This window comes from Tauraco erythrolophus, chromosome 4 (genome assembly GCF_009769465.1).
Source record: "Tauraco erythrolophus isolate bTauEry1 chromosome 4, bTauEry1.pri, whole genome shotgun sequence".
Lineage (NCBI taxonomy): Eukaryota > Metazoa > Chordata > Aves > Musophagiformes > Musophagidae > Tauraco > Tauraco erythrolophus.
Window position 1 is genome coordinate 59,433,306 of NC_141468.1, and position 24,437 is coordinate 59,457,742.

The 24,437-nt window shown below is 48.5% G+C and overlaps 1 protein-coding gene across 2 annotated transcripts in view; it reads right to left on the bottom strand.

Moving 5' to 3' along the window:
• Window positions 1–24,437, bottom strand: part of CACNA1I (calcium voltage-gated channel subunit alpha1 I) — a 166,496-nt gene that overhangs the window by 13,605 nt on the left and 128,454 nt on the right. Inside the window, exons 10-28 of one of the 2 annotated variants that reach the window (XM_086610187.1) lie at window positions 20,183–20,334; window positions 19,003–19,188; window positions 18,190–18,307; window positions 17,545–17,700; window positions 16,993–17,083; window positions 14,860–15,062; window positions 13,254–13,664; window positions 12,224–12,324; window positions 11,028–11,151; window positions 10,179–10,247; window positions 9,026–9,210; window positions 8,576–8,702; window positions 7,348–7,473; window positions 6,777–6,866; window positions 5,616–5,808; window positions 4,375–4,526; window positions 2,637–2,746; window positions 1,895–2,028; window positions 1,163–1,233 (exon numbers count right to left, since the gene is read on the bottom strand). In XM_086610187.1, the coding sequence (XP_086466313.1) occupies window positions 1,163–1,233; window positions 1,895–2,028; window positions 2,637–2,746; window positions 4,375–4,526; window positions 5,616–5,808; window positions 6,777–6,866; window positions 7,348–7,473; window positions 8,576–8,702; window positions 9,026–9,210; window positions 10,179–10,247; window positions 11,028–11,151; window positions 12,224–12,324; window positions 13,254–13,664; window positions 14,860–15,062; window positions 16,993–17,083; window positions 17,545–17,700; window positions 18,190–18,307; window positions 19,003–19,188; window positions 20,183–20,334 (2,799 nt within the window). Of the gene's footprint in view, window positions 1–1,162; window positions 1,234–1,894; window positions 2,029–2,636; window positions 2,747–4,374; window positions 4,527–5,588; window positions 5,809–6,776; window positions 6,867–7,347; window positions 7,474–8,575; window positions 8,703–9,025; window positions 9,211–10,178; window positions 10,248–11,027; window positions 11,152–12,223; window positions 12,325–13,253; window positions 13,665–14,859; window positions 15,063–16,992; window positions 17,084–17,544; window positions 17,701–18,189; window positions 18,308–19,002; window positions 19,189–20,182; window positions 20,335–24,437 lie in introns of both variants that reach the window. The other variant, XM_086610188.1, reaches the window with a different exon arrangement.

The following is a 24,437-nucleotide window of genomic DNA, read 5'->3' on the forward strand; positions in this document are numbered from 1 at the left end:
CCGCAGCTATCCTGGATTATGATATTATTATATATCTTATATAAGAATTATATATTATTATTAGACAAAAATACAAATTATTATTGTATAATGAAAAGCATGAGAGATCAGACAGCACAGGATCCAGGAAAGATCACACTGTTTTTTGTGCAGGAGATTCTTCTAATTCAGATTGGCGTTTATTGTCACCAACATCAGAAGTAAACTCCTTGGGTAACTACTTATGCTGCTTTCAGACTGATTCTCAGCTCCGCGTTGCTCACTGAGACTGGCACATTAGCTGATAAATCGACTGAAAAATGCCCATGCATTTTGATATCATGCAAGATAGCTGCCTGCTCAGGGCCTGCCAGGGGAATGGTCTGATGTATGATCAGTAGAGCCACTTGGTGCCATTACTCCTTGCTTAACTATTCTCTCAGGAGGATCCAAAAGAAGGGGACCAGTCTCTCTGGCTGCTCATCCATCACGGAGGATCCTCAGAGTGGGCTTGAAGCCTGTGTAAAGCACCGTGTCAGCATCTCATTCGGGAACAGCTGCCGCTCACAGCTCATGAAATCCTTCTGTCTCGCTGTCTTGCAGTAGACACTTAACTGCCGGCTGCGTGAGCCACAACAGAGCGCGTCACTGCTGCTCATACATGAAAGGCTCAGAAACACAAAAGGATCCAGGAGAAAGGAAGAAAAGAAAGTAGGAAGGGGGAGGCACTGGCTAAGAAAAGGAGTGAAAGGAGTGCAAATGAAAGAGAGGAGGGGAAAAGGGGGCACATGTGGGGAAGACTGAGAGGGGCAGAGCTGCAAAGACCTCCTTTCCTCCTGAAATGTCTGCCAGTCACTCTAGTGGTAGACACTGGCTAGACATGATGGGAAGAAATCTGCCCTTGTCCAGGAATCAAGCCTTATTTCATTCACCCACTGGAGAACAGAGACATGAGGTGAGCTGTACCCCCATGATTGACAAGAAAACTTGAACATCACCTTCAGGCAGTTGCCTGCACAACACAGTAGACACCACCTCTGAGACTCCACAAGAATCAACCCTTTGGAAAAGGGTGCATGGCAGGAGGGTTGGACTAGATGACCTTTAAAGGTCCCTTCCAGCCCAAACTATTCTATGAGTCTACGATAAAAGGAGAGTCTTTGGGGCAGCTGGCCTGTTTTACCTGTGGCAGGGCTTGAACGACCGTATCCAGCAGTGCTCGCATTCCTGTGGCCATCTTCAGTAGCTTCAGAACTGCCACAACAAGCACAAGAGAAGTGTCACTCAAACTGAGCTCAGAAGGTCCATCCTTTGTGTGACTTACTAATGGCAGTAGCACAAGACAGATGTCCTGTCTCACTTTGCCCTAGAAAAAACTGTACTGTCTCCCTTGGCCTCCTTCTCCCTTTGCCCACTTCTTTTGACTGTACAACCCCAATGGTTCCTTCTCCTCTAGTGCATTTCCTTAATACTCTGTTTCTGCCACCCATGCCTATTGTGCTTCTTCTGCTTCACTTAGACAGTTTAGCCAAGAGCCCTCTTTCTCCCAGCACTGTGTATCACAATTCTCCCTCTGCTCTGATTTTTCATTCCGTCACTTTCTCTTCCTCCAGCCACCATCTGTTAAGGCAGCTTAGCACATCTTGGCCATCACCAGGAAGATTCAGTCCCCTCTCCCTGTGTAAACTTCAACCTGCTTGGTGGCCCCCTCTCCAAACACCACTGTCATACTTGCCCCATAAAAGAATAACAAGGAAAGCCTTAGCCTCTCGGATGTCCTCCGTCACATCCCCTGCTTCCCTCCCAGGGCTAGGGACAGGGGGAGCCCATGACTCTACAGCCACTGTGCAGTCGTGGCATCAAGTCCCACTTCATGGCTACCTATACCCCTGCCTCTGGCCTGTGTCTCTCTCACCCCGGGCAATGCGCAGCACCCTCATGATCCGGATGATAGTGGGGTTAATTGGGAGAGCAGCATTGATTTCAATCTCTTCCAATGTGATGCCCATGACAGACAGCAGCACAATGGCCAGATCTAGCTGGTTCCACCTTAAGAAGAAAAATTGAAGAGAATAAAGGAAGATGGAGTTTTTCCATTTCCCTAAAAAAGAAGGTGAATTGTCTCCACTTTTACCTAAATATTTTTTTATGTATGAATTCAAGGCTCCACTCTGAGTCAGCCTATATGGGCTTTTGCAGACAAACAGAGATTCACTTTGCACACACCCTGAGCAGCCAGAGGCAAGCCAGCCTGATCTGAAAGCATGGAGCTGTGTTACTATGGTGCTATGCTTTGACTAATGGGCTCAGCTTTTTACGGCCTTGCTACCTCGAATCAGCTTCGTTATATACGTTCTGCTTCAGCATGCTCCCAGTTTGCCTCAAGGGCAGGAAAAAAATGGCGCTCTCTAACCCCACCTCCTTTCCTTTCTAGCCTAACCAGCAGATGCCAACCAAGAGGCAGTTTTTGGACAACTCTTACTACTGCCTAGGCATTGCAGCTTGTGTGGGCTGAGGCTAGGTCCATGCTGTGCAGAGCTGGGAGGCAGTCGGGGCACTCTGATATCACCTCACACTCCAGATAAGGATCCATTCTCAAACTCTCCACCCCAAACACAGTTGTTCCACGGCCACGCTTGACATAACTCTCTGCTTACCTGTCTTTGAAGAATCGCCGCAGGCCAAACGCCACCAGTTTGAGGACTGCTTCCAACACAAAGACAGTGGTGAACAGGTAGTTGCAGTACTTGAGGGCGGTCTCCAAGGACTGCCAGAAGAAAGAAAAGGTAAAGAATTGAGGCAAAAGCAACATGAAGCACATAACCTGTGGGGGGAACTGTCCTGAGTGCCAGTAATTCATCAGGTGGGAAAGCTACTCCATGCCTCCTACCTACTTGAATGTGGAGGCTACCTACTAAGGGCAATCATTAACTAGCCCTCTGCCTCATGCTGTTCTCAGCATCAGTTATTGCTCCTTTCTCCTGTACTGCTCAGTATAACAGGGAGGATGCAGCTGTTGTGAGGATAATCCACCAAGTACCATCAGCCTCCTCCTCTGCCAGTAGCCCCACGCCACCTGGATGCCACCACATTAATGGCAGTGACATAGCTATCAACCAGAAGTGAGGCACGGAGGTTACTCTAGTTGTGGACACATTATCTCTGATGGGAGGAAAGTCGTCTGTGCCTTGGTCTGGGGCAGGCACATGTCATGCCACCATTTGGTGGCACTTTATACTGGAAGGGTTCAAAGCACTTTGGCAAGCTTCTTTAGCAGAGCCTGACAGCAGGCTGGCATGGCTGGACCTGCATTCTAGGGGAAGGAGCTGAGGAGGAAGGAAGAGGAGTGACTTGTTCAGCAATAAAGGCCTGACATGAGGATGACAACAGATAAAGGTCGAGAGTTCCTGCAGAGTTAAACTGGGTGCCATCAAGGGCAAGATAAAAGCTGGACAGCTGGGCAATAGGGGTGAGAAACAGAGGAGACTGGCAGTGGATTTGAACGAGGACAGACAGATTCAGTTCCTGATCAAAGCCTGAGCTGCCTTGGGCAGCATCTGCTCAGGCACCAGAGCTGTCACCTCAACGAAGGGTCTCCTGAAGAGAAAACTAAAATGTCACTGTGCAAGTGTCACGATGAATGCTTTGTCTACATGTGGAGGCAGAAAGCTCCTTTGATACATGCAACATACGTTTTTTCTATCAGAGGCATCTAGAGCTTTACCAGGAACACTGAGAAGTATCTGGCCTTCTCCAATCGAAGTATAAAACTCATTTGGCCGTCAAGGTCCTTTTCTGGGAATCGGCCCCTGCAGCTGAGAGAGGCTCTGCTCAGCGCTTTGCCCCTGCAGCTTCTCTTATGCAACAAAGAGTGGCTCAGTAAAGATATCTCATCCCATGACACACAACCAGCCACTCTAGTTCTCTCAACTCAGGCCATATGGAAGGAGAATTGAACTGAGATTTGGAACTCTGATGCAAAGGCTGAAGCTCTCAGGACACTGCTGTTTCCACCACTCCTCCTGTTAAGGATCCAGGGGAACACAAAAAAGCAGACCAGGCAGCTAAACCTGCGCGACCCACATACGCACATAGTAATATAAAGCACAGAGTCTTAATTGCACTGTGCTTTTTAGGGGCCTGACTCTTGCTTGGATACCTTATCTCTATTTATGGATAACAAGTGTTATCCACTTGTATATCCACTACCTTTCTGGATATACATGAAACTCTTCACATAACTTTGCATACTCCATTAACACTTGCAACACTTTAACAGTACTTTTTAGAGACACTCAAGTGTCCTACTTATCCGGGTGGGCAGTGGTCATCAGAGAGCTGTAGTAAAATAACATAATGACTAGAGGCAGGGCTTATCTCCATGATCTCACTCACCACAGGTTGGTTGTAGTGCTCCAAGGACATAGTAACCACGTTGAGGCAGATGATGAAAGTGATGAAGATGTCCAGATAGTGGCTGGTGCAGACCGAATGAATAAGGAGGCGTATGGGGCAGTAGGTAGCATAGTACGGCAAACGCTGCGCCTCTTCAGTGGAAAGAGGGAGATGGGCAGAATTAGGAAGAAATTGGAAGAAAGAGAGAAATGGGTAAGAAACACTGAGGAGGGAGCAGGCATAAAAGTGGTGATAGGTGTTGAAAGAAAAGGGAATGATGGTGGGAGAGAGAAAGAACAGAAAAGGATAGGTAAAAGGGGACATAGGAAGGAGGGAAAAATGCAAAAAAAAGAAGGAAGTAGAAGTGGGGGAAAAAATGAGTAGAAAAAAGACAAGGAAAGGAATGCTAGAAAGAAAATCTGTTAGTCTATGTTTGTGGGAATGGTGCTAAATCAGCATTTCATGCCTCGACAAATTAAGATCACAAATGATAAAAGGGACCAGATGGTTCCAGGAGAGGCCCCAGGGTGTCACAGGAGAGAGGGAAAAACTGGAGCAGAGGAAAGGAAAGCATGCCCACAGGCTGTAAATGGAAGAAAATCATCAGTCTGGGGTATCAGGGATGATTTCCAGGGCCGAGTATGCTTTTGCAAATTTTATCTAAAAGTAATAAAAGAGAGGACAGAAACACCAGGAAGACGTCTTGCTTCACCCCAGAGAGTCTGGGGCCCCAAAGAGTGACATTGCAACACTGATGGAAAGAGCCAGGAACAAAACACAGGGGTCTTCCTCTTTTTTTTCCCCCTCCCTCATCTTTAAATTTGGATTTAAACACAAAGGATGGTCTGTCCAGGTCTTTCCCCAAACATCAGTTGGGTTACAGGAAGCTCAGGTGGGACTATCCCAAGCCCAGGAGGTGTACCAACACGCGCGTGTCCTATGTCAACAGCGCACAGTAGCCAATGCACAGGGGTATTTTTGGTGCATGTTATCTCCCGAGTATCTAAAACCCCAGCAGTTTCCCCAGAGTCCCAGCAGACCTTGTCAGCCACCCCTCTTCCCTAGACTGCCCCGGTGACGTGTGTAGCGACACAGCAGTGGCGCAGGGAGGAAGGCTGAGAGCGCGGTCATAAGCAATGCGTTTTGGAGACGAGTCCATTGGGAAAGAAAAAGAAGAGGAGGAGGTTTTCCTCAGAAAACCTTGGCCTACGAACCGACCAAACACTTAGGCTGTGCCTTACTCCTTCGCTTCTTCTCCAGGCGACGCAGGCGCTTCTCCTCCCGCCGGCGTGCCTCCTCAGCCTCCTGGTGCTGCCGACATTTGTGGAAGTTCTCCACCACCACTCCCACGAACATGTTGAGCACAAAGAAGCTGACGATGAGAAGGAAGGAGATGAAGTAGAGGAGCATCCAGGGGTTGTTGTTGGTCACTGGCTGGAGGAGTGGGGAGAACAGAGGCGGTCAATCAGTTGGATGGGCAGTGGCATGGAAATGATGGGGTGGGACACGCCATGGTGGTTGGCTGCTGGGGAGGTGGGGAGGGGTTATGGAAATCAGGGGAGTGGGCTGGGGAGAGCTGAGGTTACAGGCAAGGCAGTTTGTGATTGGCTGACTGGATTTTGGCATCAGCTGGTGACTGATGGAGAGGCTGGTAGTCAAGGGCCACGTCTCACCTGCACAGTCACCCACAATTCAGGCACAACCCCTGTGCCCCACCACAATGGGTGGTCCAGGCACCGGGAACACCTTTGGCTGGCAGGCAAGCAGAGATCACATCCACACGCCACAAAAAAGGCAACGAGACCGGAATAGAAATGTGATTCAGGCTCAGACAGAAAGGAGGCCCTGGCTTTGACTGGGTCTCCTGACAAAGAGCCCACAAAGCCAACAGTGGTGCATCTTGTGCAGAGGTTCAGAGGTAACTGGAGCATCATCCTTGAGGCTGAGATTTGTCATACTGCAGCCCATGGCAGACAGCAACACCAGAACACTATCAAGGTCATTGCCTTTGCAGTGGAGGAACAGGGATGCAGTGGGCAGCAGCCCAACAGTCCCTGCTTTACAGGGTATTAAAATCACCATCTGTGGGCCAGGAGGGAGCCAGCCTGCCCAGAAAGGCACATGGCGTTGTTGCTCCATCATTACAAATAGATAAAAACCTGCCGTGTGATCCAAACCGAGTAAAGGGTGAGAATTACTACAGACACCCACTGCATGGCCACAGCTGCAACTCCCCGCATGGACCAGGCATGACTCTGACCCCTTGCAACTAGGTGAGCCAAGGATTCATAAGGGGCATACAAGGTACTCCTGGTTTGAAGGAAGTGTGTGAAGCAGGATGTTAGAGCACTTTACTAGCCAAGGAAACTCAAAAAGGTCGTTTCACAAAAAAGTCTTTGTACCTGCTGGTCAACAGCCACAGCATCTAGTCCATTATACATAATATTGACCCAGCCATCCTTGGAAGCCAGAACAAAGAGGGACATCAGAGCCTGCAACACACAAAGCAAAGCAGATGTGGAGCAGGTGCATCTGGCAGGCTGGGAAAAAATCATAGGTTTACGCTCTAACACACACAACATTGAAATACTCTTCCTGCCTGTGTCTCTGCACATCAAAACCTGCTCCTTCCCCCGCGGAGGAGAGGGAGGTAGAACAGGAAGCCATGTGCATCCAGACCCACCAGAGGAGAGAGGTTGTGAAAAACATCTGTTTCATAGCAGGAGGAAAAAGTAAATCAAGCTCTCTGCTGCCACCACTTTTCTTTCCCCCTCTACCTGTAAGCATCATGCTGATACCAACTCACAAGTGACACAGCTTCTGCATGGATACCCATGCCAAATAACCGCTCCACCTGGCCCAGGGATCAGGCTTCCCAGGCATTGCATCTGTGCCACGGGGAAGGGTACTTACAGGAGGAGACAAGCCCTGAGCTGGTTTAACATCAGATACAGAGGCTGCAGGCACACTCACCTGTCCCAGGTTGTCAAAGTTATACTTGTGGTGCACCCATTTGTAGTTGGCCGCCACGCAGTCGGACCGGTTGGTGATGTTCCTGATGTCAACCCCCAGGCAGTGGTAGAACTTGCCCTTGAAGAGCTGCAGGAGGGGAGTGACTCTATCAGCCCCTTTACCCTCAGGGTCCCCCATGCTCCCTGGGATGTTCAGAAGCTCCTGAGATGGTGGGTGGGCTGCAGGACTGCAAGCCAGGCGCAGCAGGACAGAAAGGGAGGACCACTTTATGTCACAGACTCACACATTGCTAAGGAGCCAAGGCCATCCTAATAAACCTGCACCTGGCTTTTCAGCCTCCTCCACTGCCCCAGGCCAGCAGGGACCGTAAGCCCTCACCATCTGACAGCTATTAGGGCAGCCTTTCGGCACACAATTAGAGCCACCAACCTAAAAGGAAAAAACTCTTCTATTCAGTCCCCAAAAGTAATCTACCCTGCTTGCTTCCTAGTTACTGAGAGAGCTGATGGGAAAAGAAGATCTCATCTGAGGGTAAAGAACTAGAAAAAACATCCCCTGCTTCTCAGATGTTGCTTTTTTTTTTTTTTTTTCCACAAAGCTGCACTGCACTGCTGTGGCTCTTCTGCCCAGGGCTCCTTTCCCCATATGGAAGATACTGGATTGTGCATTTGTACAGATGCATCAGAGCAGACTAAGTATAGCGCACTCCCTGAGATGGAAGTAACGCCCACACCCTTGCTCCTCTGCAATGCAACAGCCAAAAATAAAGAGGATTAAATAAAAAAATAAAAGAAGGTTGTGGGTGGATTTAGGGCTCAGAGTGAGGGGGAGAAATGGAGCTGACTGGAGGCAGGGCTCGTGCAAGCAGGCGCTGAGCTGCTTGCTCTTGCAGCGTGGCATGGACGTGGCCAGCCAGTCCTGTGCTATGCCAGCCCTGAGCTCTCCCTGTAACACTGACCCAAACCCTGATCCAGCTCCCGCCAGGCGTGAGCGTTAACTCCTGTCTTGCACATCCAGCGACACCTGCACTCGCTGAGCACGTGGCTGTCTTTGCCAAAGGCTGCAGGGACATCATGGTGGGAGACAGTTCATGGAAGAGGACAACTGCAGAAAGTTTCCTGGCTTGCCTGTCCCTCCTGCTCTGCTGTGTCCCCTGTACCTGGGGGTACAGATGTCCATGGTAGGGGTGAGGGCACGGGGACTGTTTGACAGGCAGTAACTACCCTACCTGCACACCCAGGATGCCAAAGATGATGAAGAAAGCGCAGCAGATGAGGACGATGTTTCCTATAGGCTTGAGGGAAGAAATGAGCGTCTCCACCACCAGCTTCAGGCCAGGGGCTCGGCTGATGACTCTGGAAGGGATGGAAGGGGAGGGGTGATAAAGGGACCGGGCAGGAATGTTTGGCCTAAGCTAAGCACTTTCAGCAGCAACAGACCCCCACTCTCCCTGCGCAGTGACCCATCAGTGGGAATCACTTTCCTGCAATCAAAAAGCCTCTTCTCTCCCATGGGTTGGTTGTCTGACGAGATATGGAGATGTATGGCTAAGGGGAGCCCTGCTGTGGCTCGTGGCTTGTCACACTTTGCCTGGCACAGTGGGATCTGACTCTGGGACCCTTCCTGGGGGTGGCCTGGTGGGAAGAGGGGGCCAAGCAGGGCTCGGCGGGGCTCTGACCGGAGAGGACGTAAGGTGCGCAGCAGCCGAAGGACTCGCAGCACCCCCAGGATTTTGGCACCGCCAGCAGAGGCCACCGAGACCACAATGTCAATGAGAGACACGAAGACCAAGAAGCCATCCAAGATGTTCCAGCTGCTTCGGAGATAAGCCTGATCCCCAAAATACAAGCCTAGAGAGACCACCTGCAAGAGAAGGGAGAGGAGGAGGGGTTAAACAGCTCCCCTCCATGTTGCCTAGTAGAGGGCAGCTGTGGAGAGAGGGGCAGGATATGGAACAGTTATCAATTCTGTGTGACACTGGAGTGTCATCTCATCATCTTTTCCTTTTGGCTGGAAGACTATGAGGGAAAAGGTCTTTGGGGAAAGTGGTGGCACATAACTCCAGAACGTAACAGGGCAATGGTATTTTCTCACCTTTCCTCTGCCTCCCTGGAAACAGGACACTTCAGAGAACCCCCAGGAAACCTTCCCTTGCCATATCACAGACCTGGGGCAAGTCTCCCAGTCCAGAGATCACCTGGGAGGTAAAATCAGGCACCAAAACCCATACACTGGCTCCTAAGGGGGTGAGATTTGATTCTCAGCAGCTCTCAACACCAGTAGGTGCTTACAGACATTGTTGGCCTTGGGCAGAGCTGAACACCCTGCAAACCATGGCCATAATTTAGGTGTGAATTTTAGGGGGTTTAAGCTTAGGCACCCAGTTTTGAGACTGTCTTTACCCAGTTTTGGGACTCTCCCAATCACAAGAAGGGAATAACAAGATTTCCCCATTGTTATAAAGTACTTTATAACACCTATTACATAATTATCTCAACTAAAAGCATGTTATTCATATTGTTGTTATTTCCTCCATTCTTGCTCCAGGAGGAAGGGAATGGACATTTGATATCATTATAAAATCCATACCTGGAGGCCAGCTATTTCTCCCAGATACTAAGATTCCTTTGGATTTAAAGCCCAGGATAAACATCCATGGTTGACAAAAGAGGACTCAATCCCAGGCAGTATCTGCCTTTACCAAGGTAGGGGGAAGGACTGGCACACTGAAGAGATGGAGAGATTTTCAGAAGGGTGCTGAGCAAACATGAACCATGTTGTTCCTGACACTACGAAAAGGTTCTGAGCTGCTCATCTCCACAGTAACTTACCTTCAGTGTCATCTCAGCTACAAAAATTGCTGTGAAAATGTAGTTGGACACAGTGAGAAAGATTCTCTCCTAGAAAAATAAAACAGAAAAAGGCCTTAAATGTATCTTGACTTCTTGATCTGAAAGTTTGGGAAATAAGCAAGGTGCCTTTGGCAAAGGTCAGTGCTGGGCAGCTTTCAGCTCATGCACCTTGGCTCAGGCCTGTGCCACAGCTGGGACAGGATCCTACACAGCTCTGCAAGAGCAGAGTGGATAGGATTTGCAATGCATCCTGCAAATCTGGTTTCAAGGTGCTCTCTGCCCTGTTCTGTCAGTGCTCCTTAAGTCCTGATCTGCTGCGCTGACCTGGGACTCCTTCCCAAAGGGCTGCTGAGCACCAACCACCAGATTGTGTGTAAGTGCAGTAGAGTCTGCGGCTCAGCTAAGGCAGACATGAAAAAAAAAGCCATTTCACTCGCCAGCTTGAGCCATCTCCAAGACAGCTCAAAAGCAGCATACATGAACGATGACGTGCCACTCCTACAGAATGGAAGTTACTTCTATCTTTTAGTTGCCAGTCTCTGTCCCTTTTGCCAGTCATCTCTTAACAGCAGGTGCCTGGGGGACTTTTTTACTCTTCAAGAGGGAGGGAACTAGGTTTACCGTATTATAAAGCAGGTTGCCCCATTATAAGGCCCTGTAGGGGAAGCACACACTATGTAAATGACTAATACTTGGGCACTTGAATAGAAGAACGGGAGCTGGAGTTTAATGCTGAGGTTCTTCCAGAGGTCATATCAGTGCCAGGAACACTTGCAAACCTCTGTCATAGGTTGTGCTAAAAAGCAGGTGGGAGGAAACGGTGCTCACCGTGCTCCTGTGTTCAATCTGCGGTCTCTCCAGGGCAATGGTGATGCAGTTCAGGAAGATGAAGGCGAGCACAACGTAGTCGAAGAGCTTGTGAGCAATGACAGTTTGGCACAGGAGGCGAAACCTGTAAGAGAGTTCTAGTAGGCATCTGTGCCTTGGGCAGAGTGAGGTCAGGGGCTATGAGGACAGAAAATTGAGAGCTCTGGCCAAAACTGAGCATTGACGTAGCAACTTTCCTATCACTGACACTGATGTCCCTTGCCATGGCAATATCCTGGGGTGGTCCACAGTCACATAGGGAGCCTGGAGCAGAGCAAGCACAAAGCAAGGAGCTGAACATTCATCCATTGCCCCAGTGCCAGAGTGGTTTTCTGACCACTGTGGCTTGGTGCTCCTCTCCTGCCTTGTAGAGAAGAGGCTGAATTTCTGTTTTCCTCCCAAACCCGCATTTTGTACCACCCCAGGGCAAAGAGGTCACATGCTGAAAGCTGAAGAGAGGCAGGTAGGTTGGCTGTCATGGGGTTCACACTTCTATTCACTCTGAAAGACCCTGTGCCCATTAGCACAGGTGTCGCACGGAGCAAAGAGCTCTCCCTCATGACCTGTAATGAAACCCCCTTCTTTTCAAGGAGTGATGCACATAGGTGAGAATATTGTTGGCTGAATACATGGACATTTTTTCCGGGTAGGAAGACCCCTTTAGCAGGAAGAATTTATCCCAAATTTCTTTTTTTTGTTCAGGCAAGAAGATTTCTAACTGTGCCCTCAAAGGTGTGATATGACTGCTGATAAGTTGGTACTGGGACTGAAAACTAAATGAAGAGACTGTTCTGGTACCAGAAATATCAGTATTATGGAGTCGTTAATAATACATTCCTTCTCTTTTTTGGGTTAATGTTAGTATTCCCTGCCTTACTTTGCTATAAATATTTATGATTACACAAAAGAAAAATGGGATGCTCCAAAGGGAGAGAAAATCACAATAGCTATTTAGGATTCTCATCCTTCTTTTAATCTCCAGAATCAAGGAAGAGAAGTGTCGTTTGGCTGCAGAAGCAGAGATGGAGGACACAAAACACATTCCCAGTCGGTAAGTTTAAAGTTGCAACCTAATATGCAGCTCAGTATATATGGCCGGCACGGCAACAGAATCTGCCCCATCTTCTCAACCCTCTCATGACAAAAACTGCACAAACCTGTTTTGTGGAGAAAAGAGATATATGGACCAGTCTTCCCGTAACTCGCACCAGTCTGGCTTATAGACTTCCATCATCTTCCGGATGCGAAAGCACAGGCTCTGGAGGGATGCAGCAGAAGCAAGTGCCACTGGTTACCTTCCCACTTACCTGAGAGAGGTACTCCTCCTTTCTCATCTAACCCCAAAGCACCACTACCTGCAGTTCCCCAGGTGCACTACCTGCCTTTCTTCAAGCCCCTGAATGAGGAAATGGACTCAAGAGCAACAAGCCACTGAAAAGGAGGTAGGAGCTGCTTTGCCAGGGCCTGTCTACCTCTTGACATCTAGTTTCCTCCCCAGATCTTTAAAAATAAAACTGCTGGTGTCCTTTCTAGAGCAAGATGTTGTCCATGATGTCTTCTCAGAGTTGTTGGAGTGGCTCTGTTACGAGGACAGTATTTCCTCACCACCTCAGCTAAACGAGAGGCCAGGAAAGGAAGGCTTTCTGTTGGCACTTGGGTTCAGAGGTGATTTAATTTCATACATCATATAGGTCTGTTCAAATTTCTGCTGACCCTCTCTCCACTTTTTCTACCCTTTGATCTGCTAACAGGCTGGGCATTGTGGTTTCCCAGGCCGGCACCACAAAACTTACTTGCCTTGTCTCTTGTGCCTGTGCTTCCTGCCCTGATCTGCTGATGTTCCCCATGCAAAGCTTGCTGCTCACACAGCCTGACCTTTCCTTGCCTGTAGAAATCACTGGCTACACTGTCCTGAAATAACAGCCCCCGAATGACCATGTACGTGCCTCACATCCGCCTTCCTCCCACTGTCCACCTGTACGACTGCCTTGCAGGCAGCCTGACAACATGGTTTGAGCTTGTCTGGGCCTAAAGGTCCCATCTGTGATCAACGTTGTCCTCCAGCTGTACTCAAAGCACCTTCGCAAGCTCCCCCATCAACATGGCAGAGACTGAAACTTGAGCATGAATTTGGGGTTTCCCATAGCACTGCAGTGTAGCCCCAGGTTCCCTCCACTGAGTACTCACATAATCTATCTCTTCATCATCCTCTCCTCGTTCCTTGCGGTTGTTCATCTTTGGGAAGATCTCCTTGGCAATACTGGGCATTTTACCATTGCAGTCTTGATGATCGCTGGCCCCGGATGCTGTTCCCATCTTACAGGTCACCCTGTGGCCAGATGAGACCGAGGCCAACTCCAGCAGGTCACAGAAGCCTTTGTTGTCCAGGGAGAGCGTCCGGCGGTGATGAAACACCCTTGCTGTGCCTTCCGGCTCCCCATCTGCCACCCTGTGCCCAGAGAGGAGGGATTCGTGCTCGGCAGAGGGAGGTTTGTGCTTCAGGCTGTGTCCCCGAGCCAGGCTGTTCCAGCTGGAGCGACGGCTCCCCCAGGCCCCGCTGCGGCCCCAGGCACCGTAGTGGGAACTGCGGGAGCTGGACTGTAAGAGAGTGGGACGGGACTCAGCAACTCCAGGCTTAAGGAGGGAGCACGCGATCCTATTTCAGATCACAGACTTCTCCCTGGACCCCTAACCCAGGAGGTTGCCATTTCTCAGCCGTTGAGGAAGTTGCATGGAGGGAATTTAGCAGCAATCTCCGTAAATCTGACAATAAATTGATAACGAGTTAGCAATGTATGTTGGCTGTGATTACTTTATAGCACCATCTGTGTGCGACGCACTAATGGGGAAGGTAAATAATAAAGCCAAAGGCCAGATGCCTGATGTTGTTACTTACATCAGCACAGGGCAAGAATAAAGCTCTCCAAAAATCTGATTGGCAGCTTTTTACGCTGCCCTGGGGTAAAGGATTACACAAGGTACAGGCTGATGGATAGTCTGACACACTGTCTTTGAGTATAGTCTTAGTGAAAGGAAGAAATGAGAGAAACAGACTTGTTGGTTACAGTCTAGTCCAACCACATCAGCAACTTATCATGTAGTACGTGGCTGCCAGCTCTCCCTGTTTAGAAAAAACAGACATGAACCCTCTGAGCATCTATGCACCCCCTTAAAGGTGTGTGTGTCAGTGGGTAGAAAGCACAGAAGCTGATGTTACAAGGTGGATAGGTCTGAGATGCATTGGCTGGACAGCCCGCAGTGCTTGGGGAAGCACTAAGGGGCAGCAGAACCTGCTATGAGGAGCTCCAAGTCAAGATTTCTCTCTTCACTGTTACGAAAGCCTCCAGAAAACCCATCTGCTATGGGACTTGGCAATTCTGACATCATCCAGATACTCCTATGCTCTTAACTTACTCAAGGCATCATTTTGTGTCCTGTGCTCTAGAAAAACAAGGAAAGGGTGAGAGGACAAAATGTGTTTCACCCTAAGAGGGAGACTCTGTCTCCTTGGTGTTCTCCTCACCCATCAGAATATAAAAGAACTGAATCCCACAGTCAATGGAATATAGATCAATAACCTGGAAACAGACTTCAAAATAATCTGGAAATTTAGATAAATGATGTGAACTGACCTAGCTTCCTAAAGACCAGCAATGTGCTTGTGTTAGAAGCCTACAGCAACAGTGTAATCCTCCACAGCAATCCCCAGACAACGGCAGAAAGACAACAGAGTGTTTGAACTTCAAAAGAAGGATATGACGCGCATTGCTACTCACTCAGCTCACTCACTCACCAAGGACCTCTGGTCATAGGTCATTCTCCCCAGGGACATCACGCTGCTCTTCCGGGAGCCAACAGCAACACGGATCTGGTCAGGCTGGAGGGAGTTCCGCGAAGAGTTGGTGACCCCCCCAGCAGCCACTGGTGGGTTGGAAGTGGGCAAGGATGGGTCCAAGTGTCCATTAGGTGTCACAGAAATTGCACAGAGCTTGGGATCTGGGTGGAAAGGTGTAGGAAGAAGAAAGAGAAAAGAAGAAGATCGGTTCCTCACTAACCAGTGACTGTTTCGATGTCTAAGCTATTTAGCGTGTTACCAGCAGCTAACAGATTATTAGTGTTTTAGCGTCAATCATCTTCAATTCCTTCTGATCTAGGGTATTGCAGCAAAAGCAGCGCAAGCTGGGAAGACTTTGAAGCATTCTCCTCAGTCCCCAAAAGTGATGGCAGCTCTCCTTGGGGCCAGACAGATGAGCAGAGTGCTGGTCAGGCAGAGCAAGAAGCTGAACCCTGACAGCAAGGGGAGGAGAATGTGCTTCTGCATGCCAAGAGCAGACACCTGCATCTTCAGGACTGAACAAATACCACCAACTGTCAAACTGGCTATTTAAAGCAGTTAGGCTGAGACACTGTGGAAGAGACTGAGATGCGGGGACACCCACAGCTATCCATATATTGGGATCGCCTTTAAATTCCTGCAATCCTACCCTTGGTCCCAGTTTACCCTGCTACACTGGGCCTCTTCAAGTGACTGATCATTGACCTTGAAGATCCAGGATGCCTTTGAGGGGTATGTTAGGTGCTCTGGATAACCATTAGCATTTGTCAAGATGGATGGAGAGGGTGGGGTACTGGATTTTAATGCCTGAAAGGACTATAACAATCATTTTATTTGACCTATTGCATAATGAAGGTCACATATCCTTGCCTGCATGCAGTGTCACAGCCATGAGTGCACCAAGAGGCTCCATAACCTCTTTCTTCCCCATCTGCCCTCCTAGGGGCTTGGCTGCCTACCTTCAAGGTAAGCTCTGAAATGGTGCAGCCATGAAACCCAGGATCAGACCGCTGTGAAAACAGCTAAGTTGCAGGAAAGAGCTGTGACAAGCCAAAACTGGAGCCACTGCTCCTTGCCGTAGGAGCTGCATTTTAAGCTCAGACCTGTGCCTGTGGTCCTTGTCTGGGTTATGCTGTGAGCGTGCTTGTGCCTGACCTTGCACCTTGCTGATCCTGATCTTGTCTTGCTGACTGGACTCCTGGGCTTGACCTCAGACCTGCCTCTCCACTGTGGGCTTACCTGGCCATCACTGAACCATCGGCTGACCCTGGCTAGTGTCAGTGGACCGGCTCTGCTCACCTTGTGCAAGTACTGTGTCTTTGTTGGTATGGTCTCTGCCCTCCTGCCTGGCTGTCCCTCCCCCTCAGGCTCCTGCCTCACCATCCATTGTGGAGTAAGCTACCCTTTCAGCTCCCTGCCACCAAGTCTGGTCTGAAGTAGAAAGACTTGCAGTCTTCAAGGAAAGACTTTGAGGGGTGGAGACCTTACCCGTCAGTTTGTAGGCAGACTGTTCCACCAGTTAATTATCTTTCCTTAAAAATGTATGGCTTTTTTCAATCTGAATTTGTCAAGCTTTGGCTTCCAACCTTTACAATCTCATTACGCTTTTTTCTGCTCAATTAAAGAACCATCTACCATCAGAAATCTCTCCTTATGGTCAGCACTCGTGTGTGATCAAGTCACTTCTCTGGTTTCTATAAGCTTTGTTAGGCTCTCACTATGAGGCAAAACTTCAGATTTGTTCGAGTTCTTTTTAACATCTTGGTATCACCTATTCAAATGTGGGTCTCATATTTGAACACAATGTTCCTGAAATTGGGCCCCTGAAGCTAAGCAGAGACAGCCTTACTTCTCACACCTAGTTGCTGTTCTGTAGGTCATTCAAGAACTGCTCCCCTTAGCTATCACATTCCTCAGGATGCCAACACGACTCTGTTTTTCCACAGATAACACCACAAACTAGCATAAAGTTCAAAATGAGAACTGGTAAGTTCTTGTAGATAGGAGTGAATTTTCTGCAGAATCTGCTTTCAGATTTCTCATCAAACAGTAATGGGAGATAAGCAAATGAGGCTGTTTGAGCTATGGTACCTGAGCCTTCCTGGACCTCTTGGAACTGATCTAACTCTTCCATGTTTGATGAACTCTGATCTTCATCTGAGTATGACCGGTTGGCATCACCCTGGAACACACAAATTTAAAAGTTGGGAACTCTTAAATAGAAAAGATCATTATTTGTTCTTGTCTTTCATTGCTGGAACAACTGTAAAATTCTCATTGGCAGCCAGGCATCAGGCTGATCAGTGGAAAGAGTCTCGTGTGACCTGGGACAGCTGACATACCACATTCTTGCTTTTGGAGAGGCAAAGGATGCACCCCTAGAAGGGCAGGGTCTGTTGCAGAGGATGGAAATTGTGAACTCCATTCCAGAGGGCTTCCCTCTTTCCTTGCAAGGATTAACACTTTCACCATTTTTTCTTTTCTTTTTTTTTTTTAAATGAAGCCTACCCTGAACTTAACAAAGTAAATTACAGAAGTGTGATACTTTGGGAGTCCTCCACTGCAGTACCCTCAAAATGTCTTGAAGGTCCCCTTTTTAGCATCTCTATTCTTCCTCCTGATGAGGCCTCAGTGGCAACTCACCTCAGCCTGGAACCCCTCCACGAGAATGGCCACCAACAGATTGAAGAGCACGTAATTGCCAAACGTCATGAGAGCCACAAAGTAGAGGGATGCCCATGGTGAGGTGGAGGCCATGCCATTATAGAGCACAACGTTCCAGTCCTCTTGGGTTAGGATCTGCAACCAGGAGCAGAGGCCACATAAACATGAAAGAACACCACACAGGGGATTCTCAGAAAAGGACAGTGAAAGGATACACATCAGGACCACATCAGGACTCTTAACTTCCCCATAACCACACATCCGCTGTCCAGTGTCACTGTCCAGCTGTGGTACTCCCTCGATGACATTAGCTAAGCAAGAAGAAACAAGAGTGACCACGAGGGCAGTAACATGCTGAGGTTTCGGTGTTAAACATGGCAGTTGCCACAACAGGAGTGACCTTTGCAAACTGTCTCCAAGGAAGGAAGGAGCACCCCTGTCTAAGAGATTGGTTTTGTTTGGTTACAACATGCAATTGTTCTTCCTCCAGACATCACATGCTGGAGTCTTTTGTGCAGCTTTTGTACTGTCAGGAGCAAGTGCAATGCTCTGCAATGAGAAAAAGCACCTCCTGATCCTCTTCATGCTGCTGTGGCCCACCTTCAGAGAGTAAAGTGGGCTCACCTGGAAGACGGTGACGATGGCCCACAGCAGGGAGTCAAAATTCTTCCGGTCAGGAACTGTATCTCCTGTGTCTGTCCTGAGGCTGAACTTGCAACCAAAGATATGCATTCCCAGGATGCTGTTGGGACAAGAAGTGGAGACCAGTGTCAAACATAAATATCTCTGCCACCACAATGAGCTCATCAGAGTCATTCTCTTTTCCTCCTAACAATCTAATGTAATACCACAGGAGTGAGGGGTAGAACAACACAGGCAGACCACTGGGGCTTACCCATGATGAAGGAGCTGTGTATTGCTCCCTTATAGCTCACCAAAAACCTTGCTTTCCATCTGTTCTGCCTCAGAGCTCACGTATTCTCTCCAACCCATCCTTCAGATCTGCTCTCTCCAGTGTTCTTGGTTGCTCTCATTTTTCTTTCATCTCCCTACCACTGCATCCACAGAGTGCACCGACAAAATTTCTTCGTTGCTTCCAGCTGCCCAGCTACCACAGTCAGCCTCCAGACTGAACTGCTCCTGCAGCCAGTGTTGATTACTGAAAGATTTCGCCTATCCCGCGACAGGACATTACACTCAACCCGCCCATTTGGTGGCAGTATTCCTCCACCCCGTTCAAGCCAAATCTTCAGCTGCTGAACCCAACTTAGGGCAGCAGTAACCTCAGCCCTTGTGAACAAATAAACACTTGTCAGTGCTGCCTGAGCCTAAAGCTATGGGCAAGACGAGTCATGCAATCATGGTCTGAAGTTGCTGTCCACGTGAGCCACACAGTGCCTCTGCAAAACACTGCAAGACGACTAACTGCCTCCTCACCTGAATATAAAGATGAAGAGCATGAGGAGCATGCAGAAGGTGGCTACGTTGTCCATAGTCTTCATCAGCACCACAAGCTGGCGGCGCAGTGCAGGCATGAAACGCACCAGCTTCAGCACTCGTAGGAGACGGAAAGTCCTCAGCACAGACAGGCCCCCGTCTGACTGGCCGATGATCTCCCAGATGCTGTGGCCCAGAGAGGCACAGGGAGTACAAGAGACAAAATGAAAGACAAGTGAACAAACAGAACAGAGAGAGGAATAACAATGCTAATCTAACTTTTCACCTCTACATTGGCACCAAGCATAAAAGAGTCAGAAAGAAAATCTGTTTGAGCAAGATACATTTAGAAGTATACACTATAGGCTTATGTGTAGAAAGCTGCATTTCTCCCATAAGAACATGAACATGGCACTGCATGTTGCAGGAACGAGGAAAGGATTGCAGCATTAAATTCCAGCAAGACAAGTTCTTCTATCACACATTAACCTTCTCTTTTCAGCCTTGAAAAGAGAAGACTTCGGGGGGACATAATAGCTGCCTTCCAATACCTGAAGGGAACCTACAGGAAGGCTGGGGAGGGACTTTTTACAAGAGTGTCCACTGATAGGACAAGGGGAAATGGGTTTAAGGTGAAGGAGAACAGATTTAGATTAGATCTTAGGAAGAAATTCTTCAGTATGAGGGTGGTGAGACTTAGGAATAAATTGCCCAGAGAGGTTGTGGATGCCCCCTCCCTGGAGATGTTCAAGGCCAGGTTGAACGGAGCCTTGAGTAGCCTGGTCTAGTTGAGAGGCATCCCTGCCCATGACAGGGAGGTTGGATTAGATGATCTCTAAGGTCGCTTCCAGCCTATGCCATTCTATGATTCTATGATTAAACCTTTGTCGCATCCCTAACTTGCACATTTGAAAAATATTTCACAGTCAATATTTGTTGTGGACTTGCAAGGCAATTATAATTGCCTCCATTCTCCAGAGGAGAGAACTGAGGGGCAGAAATGCTCTGTGGATTGCCTAGGCCCACCAAGTGTTGGGAAAGGACATCTTGGTCTCCCAATCCTTGGGCCTGTGCATCAGCACAGCTCCTCCTAGTACACCTGCTAAACCCTTTTTGAAAAGACACAATGAAACATGCAAGCTCTATGTGTATTTCAGTTAATTCCCAAGGTCCTCGTCACCTGATGATGACGATGATACTGTCAAAGATGTTGTAGGGGTTGCGGAGGTAATCGAAGAGACCAAAAGCAGCAAGTTTCAGGATCATCTCCAGGGCAAACATGCTTGTAAAGACAACGTTGCTGATCTCCAAGATGTTGGTCAATTCCTCTGGCTGGAGAGAAGGCAAATTCAAAGAGTCAGAACTGAAAGAGCCCTGAAATTATGGGAAATAAATTGCCACCATTCCCAGGGGATGGGCTTTGTAGGGAGCTGCAAAGCTCCCATGGGTGAGATTAGAATGGAGCTGGATAGAGCCACTTGCACTCCGATTCCTTTGCACATTTACTACCTTCATCATAGATTATGTCACTAACAAATTCTTTTACTAGAGGCGGTCAGGAGCCCCACAGCCATTCATACAGCCAAGGTTGACCAAGTATCTCCCACATCCCACTTCACACCCTGGTCCCCTGCATAAAAGCTGCTTTACTTTGTGCAAAGAACTTGAGTACTTTTTGAAGCAGGGCAAGAGTGACAGATCTGTGGCCAACCTCCTTCTTCAAGGGTTTCTTCCTCTGAGGTTTCCACAGGTAGCTGGCACAATTTTTGCTGAAATTCTGAAAACATTTGAATGATAGGAACACAGTTCCCCATCTTCCTCTAAACCTCACTGCACTTCTGTGCACCTTTCCCCTCTATTTTTTCCCTTCTCCATTTTTCTCTCCCCTGCTTCCCATCAAATCCTTGATATGCATTAGTTTTCTGGCCTTGCTACAGCAGTTTTTTCTCATGATTCTGTCCTCAGAGTGGTCTCAATAATTACCCAAGTGAATATCAGACTGGATGAACAAGACAACAGCGAGAAGGGGCACATTGCTAATATCCACCTATAAGGGACAGGAAGAGCAGGACAGGTGAGGAAAAGAGAAAATCGGACAGCAAGAGGAGAAAGGCAGATGCACAAGGTGAAAACCTCTAGAGATGACACAAGACGACTGTGTTGAAAGAAAGAAAAAGAAAAAAAAAAAAAAGGAAAGCTGACCCTGCCTCAGGCATCTTTTTTCTGTTGAATCTGTGACACATCTTTCAGCCCCAGTGATACAGCTTTCTCCAGCAGAGACCGATGTGTTTGTGCATATGAGGGAAAGTGTTTTAATGACTCTATCAGTGGAACAAGTCTGAGCAAATTAAATTACTCCCTCTTTTGTTTTCTGAATTAATGACTTCTTCTTCTGTGTGTGCAGCCTTGGAAACTTCTCTGACAAGGTCAGGAAGGGGTCTAGACCGTTTCCTCAGGAACGACGAAACATTGCTTCAGAGGGACACAGAGGCTGCGCTGATGTCATTGATGAGGGATACCAGGATCTTGCCATCCCCTGTGAAACGGTGGCATTCCCTGCACTGAATTTGGGATGGACTCATCTGCTCAAAGCACCTCTTACCCAGGGACTAGGACTGCACCAGGCCAAATGGCAAGGGCTGAGGTCTCGATCAAGACCAGATGCATGAGCCCACCCATGTTTGCACATACTCAGACACACACATACATAGCTCGAGGAGACCACCACAGCAACAGCAAGGTACAAATGTTTCCAAAGTGAGAGGAGAACTTCCTCCCAGTATAACAGGTTGCTTCTTGGGGCCAGGCTAGGCAACCCACGGCCTTCAGACCACATGAGGCTGCTAATTCACCTGGTTGTAGCATGCTGCTGGCCATCACCTTCCCAAGCAGCAGCTGGTGAGGACCTGCTCCAGACGAAGGTGTGCTGCCTTCTCAAGCCGAGGACAAGGCACAGCAGCTCTAAGGCACTTCTTCAGGGCTCCTTTGGCCCAAATTTCCATGTTTACCTTGGGGCAGGTATGTCACACTTCAGACAAGGTTACATATTTGATGCTTAACCTACTAGGCTGCTGAGCCCCAGCTCCAAGCCTTCGAGGTGAGACTGACCCAGGCTCTGTGTACTCTCACAGTTTGGATATCTGTGACAAAAAGGTGGCTGAAGACTCCCCTCTTCCTTCACATTGGTCTGAGCTGTGCCTGGCCACCAGGCCACTCTTTCAAGTATCGCATAAAGTGGATGGGAACAAGAAAACTTCAAAAGCTTGTTGTTTGGGGCAAGAGAGGACAGACGCTCCTGGGACTACAGAAACAAAAATGTGAGTGTCTGCAGGTCAGGGCCAGTATTTTTACCATGAAGTCAGTATTAGTGCCCACTAGGAAGGGGAGTCATGGTCTCTTCCTCAGGACTGCAAAATTACTCTTTTTCTGAAGGGCAGCCTTTGTGTTGGCTGTGTCTGTTACTTCTTCAGCTGGTGGAAGGGGAAGTGAGGAAGGAATGCAATTCTGGGTCTGACTCTCCCCCTGAAGCTGGGGGCAAGCTTTAACCCCTACTCTGGGACCCCCAGGGGCCCAGATCCTCCCAAGTGAGTGAATGGACTGGAAACTGCTCCTCACATCTGTGGCTCCCCACATCCTTTGCTAATTTCTTGCACTCCTCTTTGCGGATTTTTATTGAAATAGTCCATTTCTTTGAAATCAAAAAAGGCGAGATGGCTCAGTTTCATCCATAATTACATTTGAATAATAAAACTAACCTGAAAATGAGGGGGAGAGGATGGGAGATAAGAGCAAAGAGAGAAAAAGAATGAGCAAGTGCACACGGGAAGGCAGAGATGAAGATCACTTCATGGAGACCCAGGCAGTAATGACACTCACTGGGAACATGAGGCCTGTATGCTAAACAGAGATGCTGATTTCAGCCTGGATCAAATGATTATGTCAGTGAGAACGAGCAATGTAAAAAAGCGACAGGCTTTGATGGTGGATTATCCTCTCTGCTGTCCCCACGTTCTCTCTTGTGCGGTCGTAGGGAGCAATTGATGTCTAAAAAGTCATGCTTGCATCTCACTTGTGGAAAAGGTCACCTGTTCCCTTGTCTCTCCTTCCCTCCCTGACATCTGTTTCTCTAGTCAAGCCTCCACCTGTTAATCTTTTTCTAATGGGCCATCAATCAGCCCCAGCAAAACATCCTTCCTAGAGAAAGGGGCAGGAAGAACTGGGCAGAGAGAAAGGCAGTGGAAAAGGAATCAAAAAATAAAGGTGGGGGGAAAAAAAGCAGTAAAATAAACTCACTGGCACCCACAAGAAGTAGAGAAGGAGACGTTTTTAAAAATGGAGTAGGAAAGAAGGAAAGGCTGGAGAAGGAAGATCAACACAAAAGGAATGAACCAAGAGAAAAAAGAAGAAAGGAGAGAGGAGGCAGCTGGAGAGGCACGCTGACTGCCGAAAGGCAGATCCTGCATCCCAGCCCTTCCTGGAGATACAGATAATTCGGCAGAGTGCAAAAAGCCATCGGACAGGAGCTGGGGCTGCAGGGTGGGGTGTGTGTGCTGTGTCCTGTGCGGGGATGCCCCCACACCTGGGGCAGTGTGGCCGTGAGTGACAGTGGACAGGGCCGGTGGCTGGGACACAGCTGGTGCTGGGGGCTCTCTCTGGCCAGGGAAATGCTAACTCGATGAAGGGGGCAAGTGAACAGGGAAAAAGCAGTTCTCCTTTTCTTCCTGCCAACACACAGGATCCCCAACACAATGGATGTGTCACCTCACAGCTATGACAGCTCCCCAGAGCACAGCTTCCTCCTCCCAGACCACTCAGGTTTACCTACAAACTGTAAACTGAAGTGTCCACGAGGCTACTTTAATCTAAGCAAAACCAGGGAACACCAGAAATCTCCCCACAAGAAAAGTCTGTTCATTTTGCCAAGCCAGAATAGACTCATTTACCCATCACACCAGGAGAGAAACTTGAACAAAACTGTGGGAGCTGAGTATTGGGGTGAGGAGGGTGGCTGGAAGGGGAGAGAGATCCAAAGGGCAGAGTATGCTCAGAGCCACTGTTTTAACCAGACTGGTTCATCTACTCTGAATATCGATCTCTTTTCAAATCCAAGAAACTACCTAATCCAGATCTTCATAGCACTAAGTCCTTCATCCCTACCAGTGTAGATCAAATGCTGAGCGTGAAGCGTACACGTTTCAGGTCTACTTCAGGGCTCCAGCCCAGTGATCAGAAACTAGACCTGAGGCAACAGAGGGCAGCTGCTCAGCCTTTTTATCCTTTTCAGCTTCTTACTAACTAACATTGGAATTCTTATCTCATATTAGACTGAAAACGTAATTAGTCCATTATCTGACAGCAGCCAGAAACTCCTGCACTATAGGAAAGGTTAAAAATATGCAGATCAGCACGAAGCCGCTGCAGGAGGAGTTTCTCCT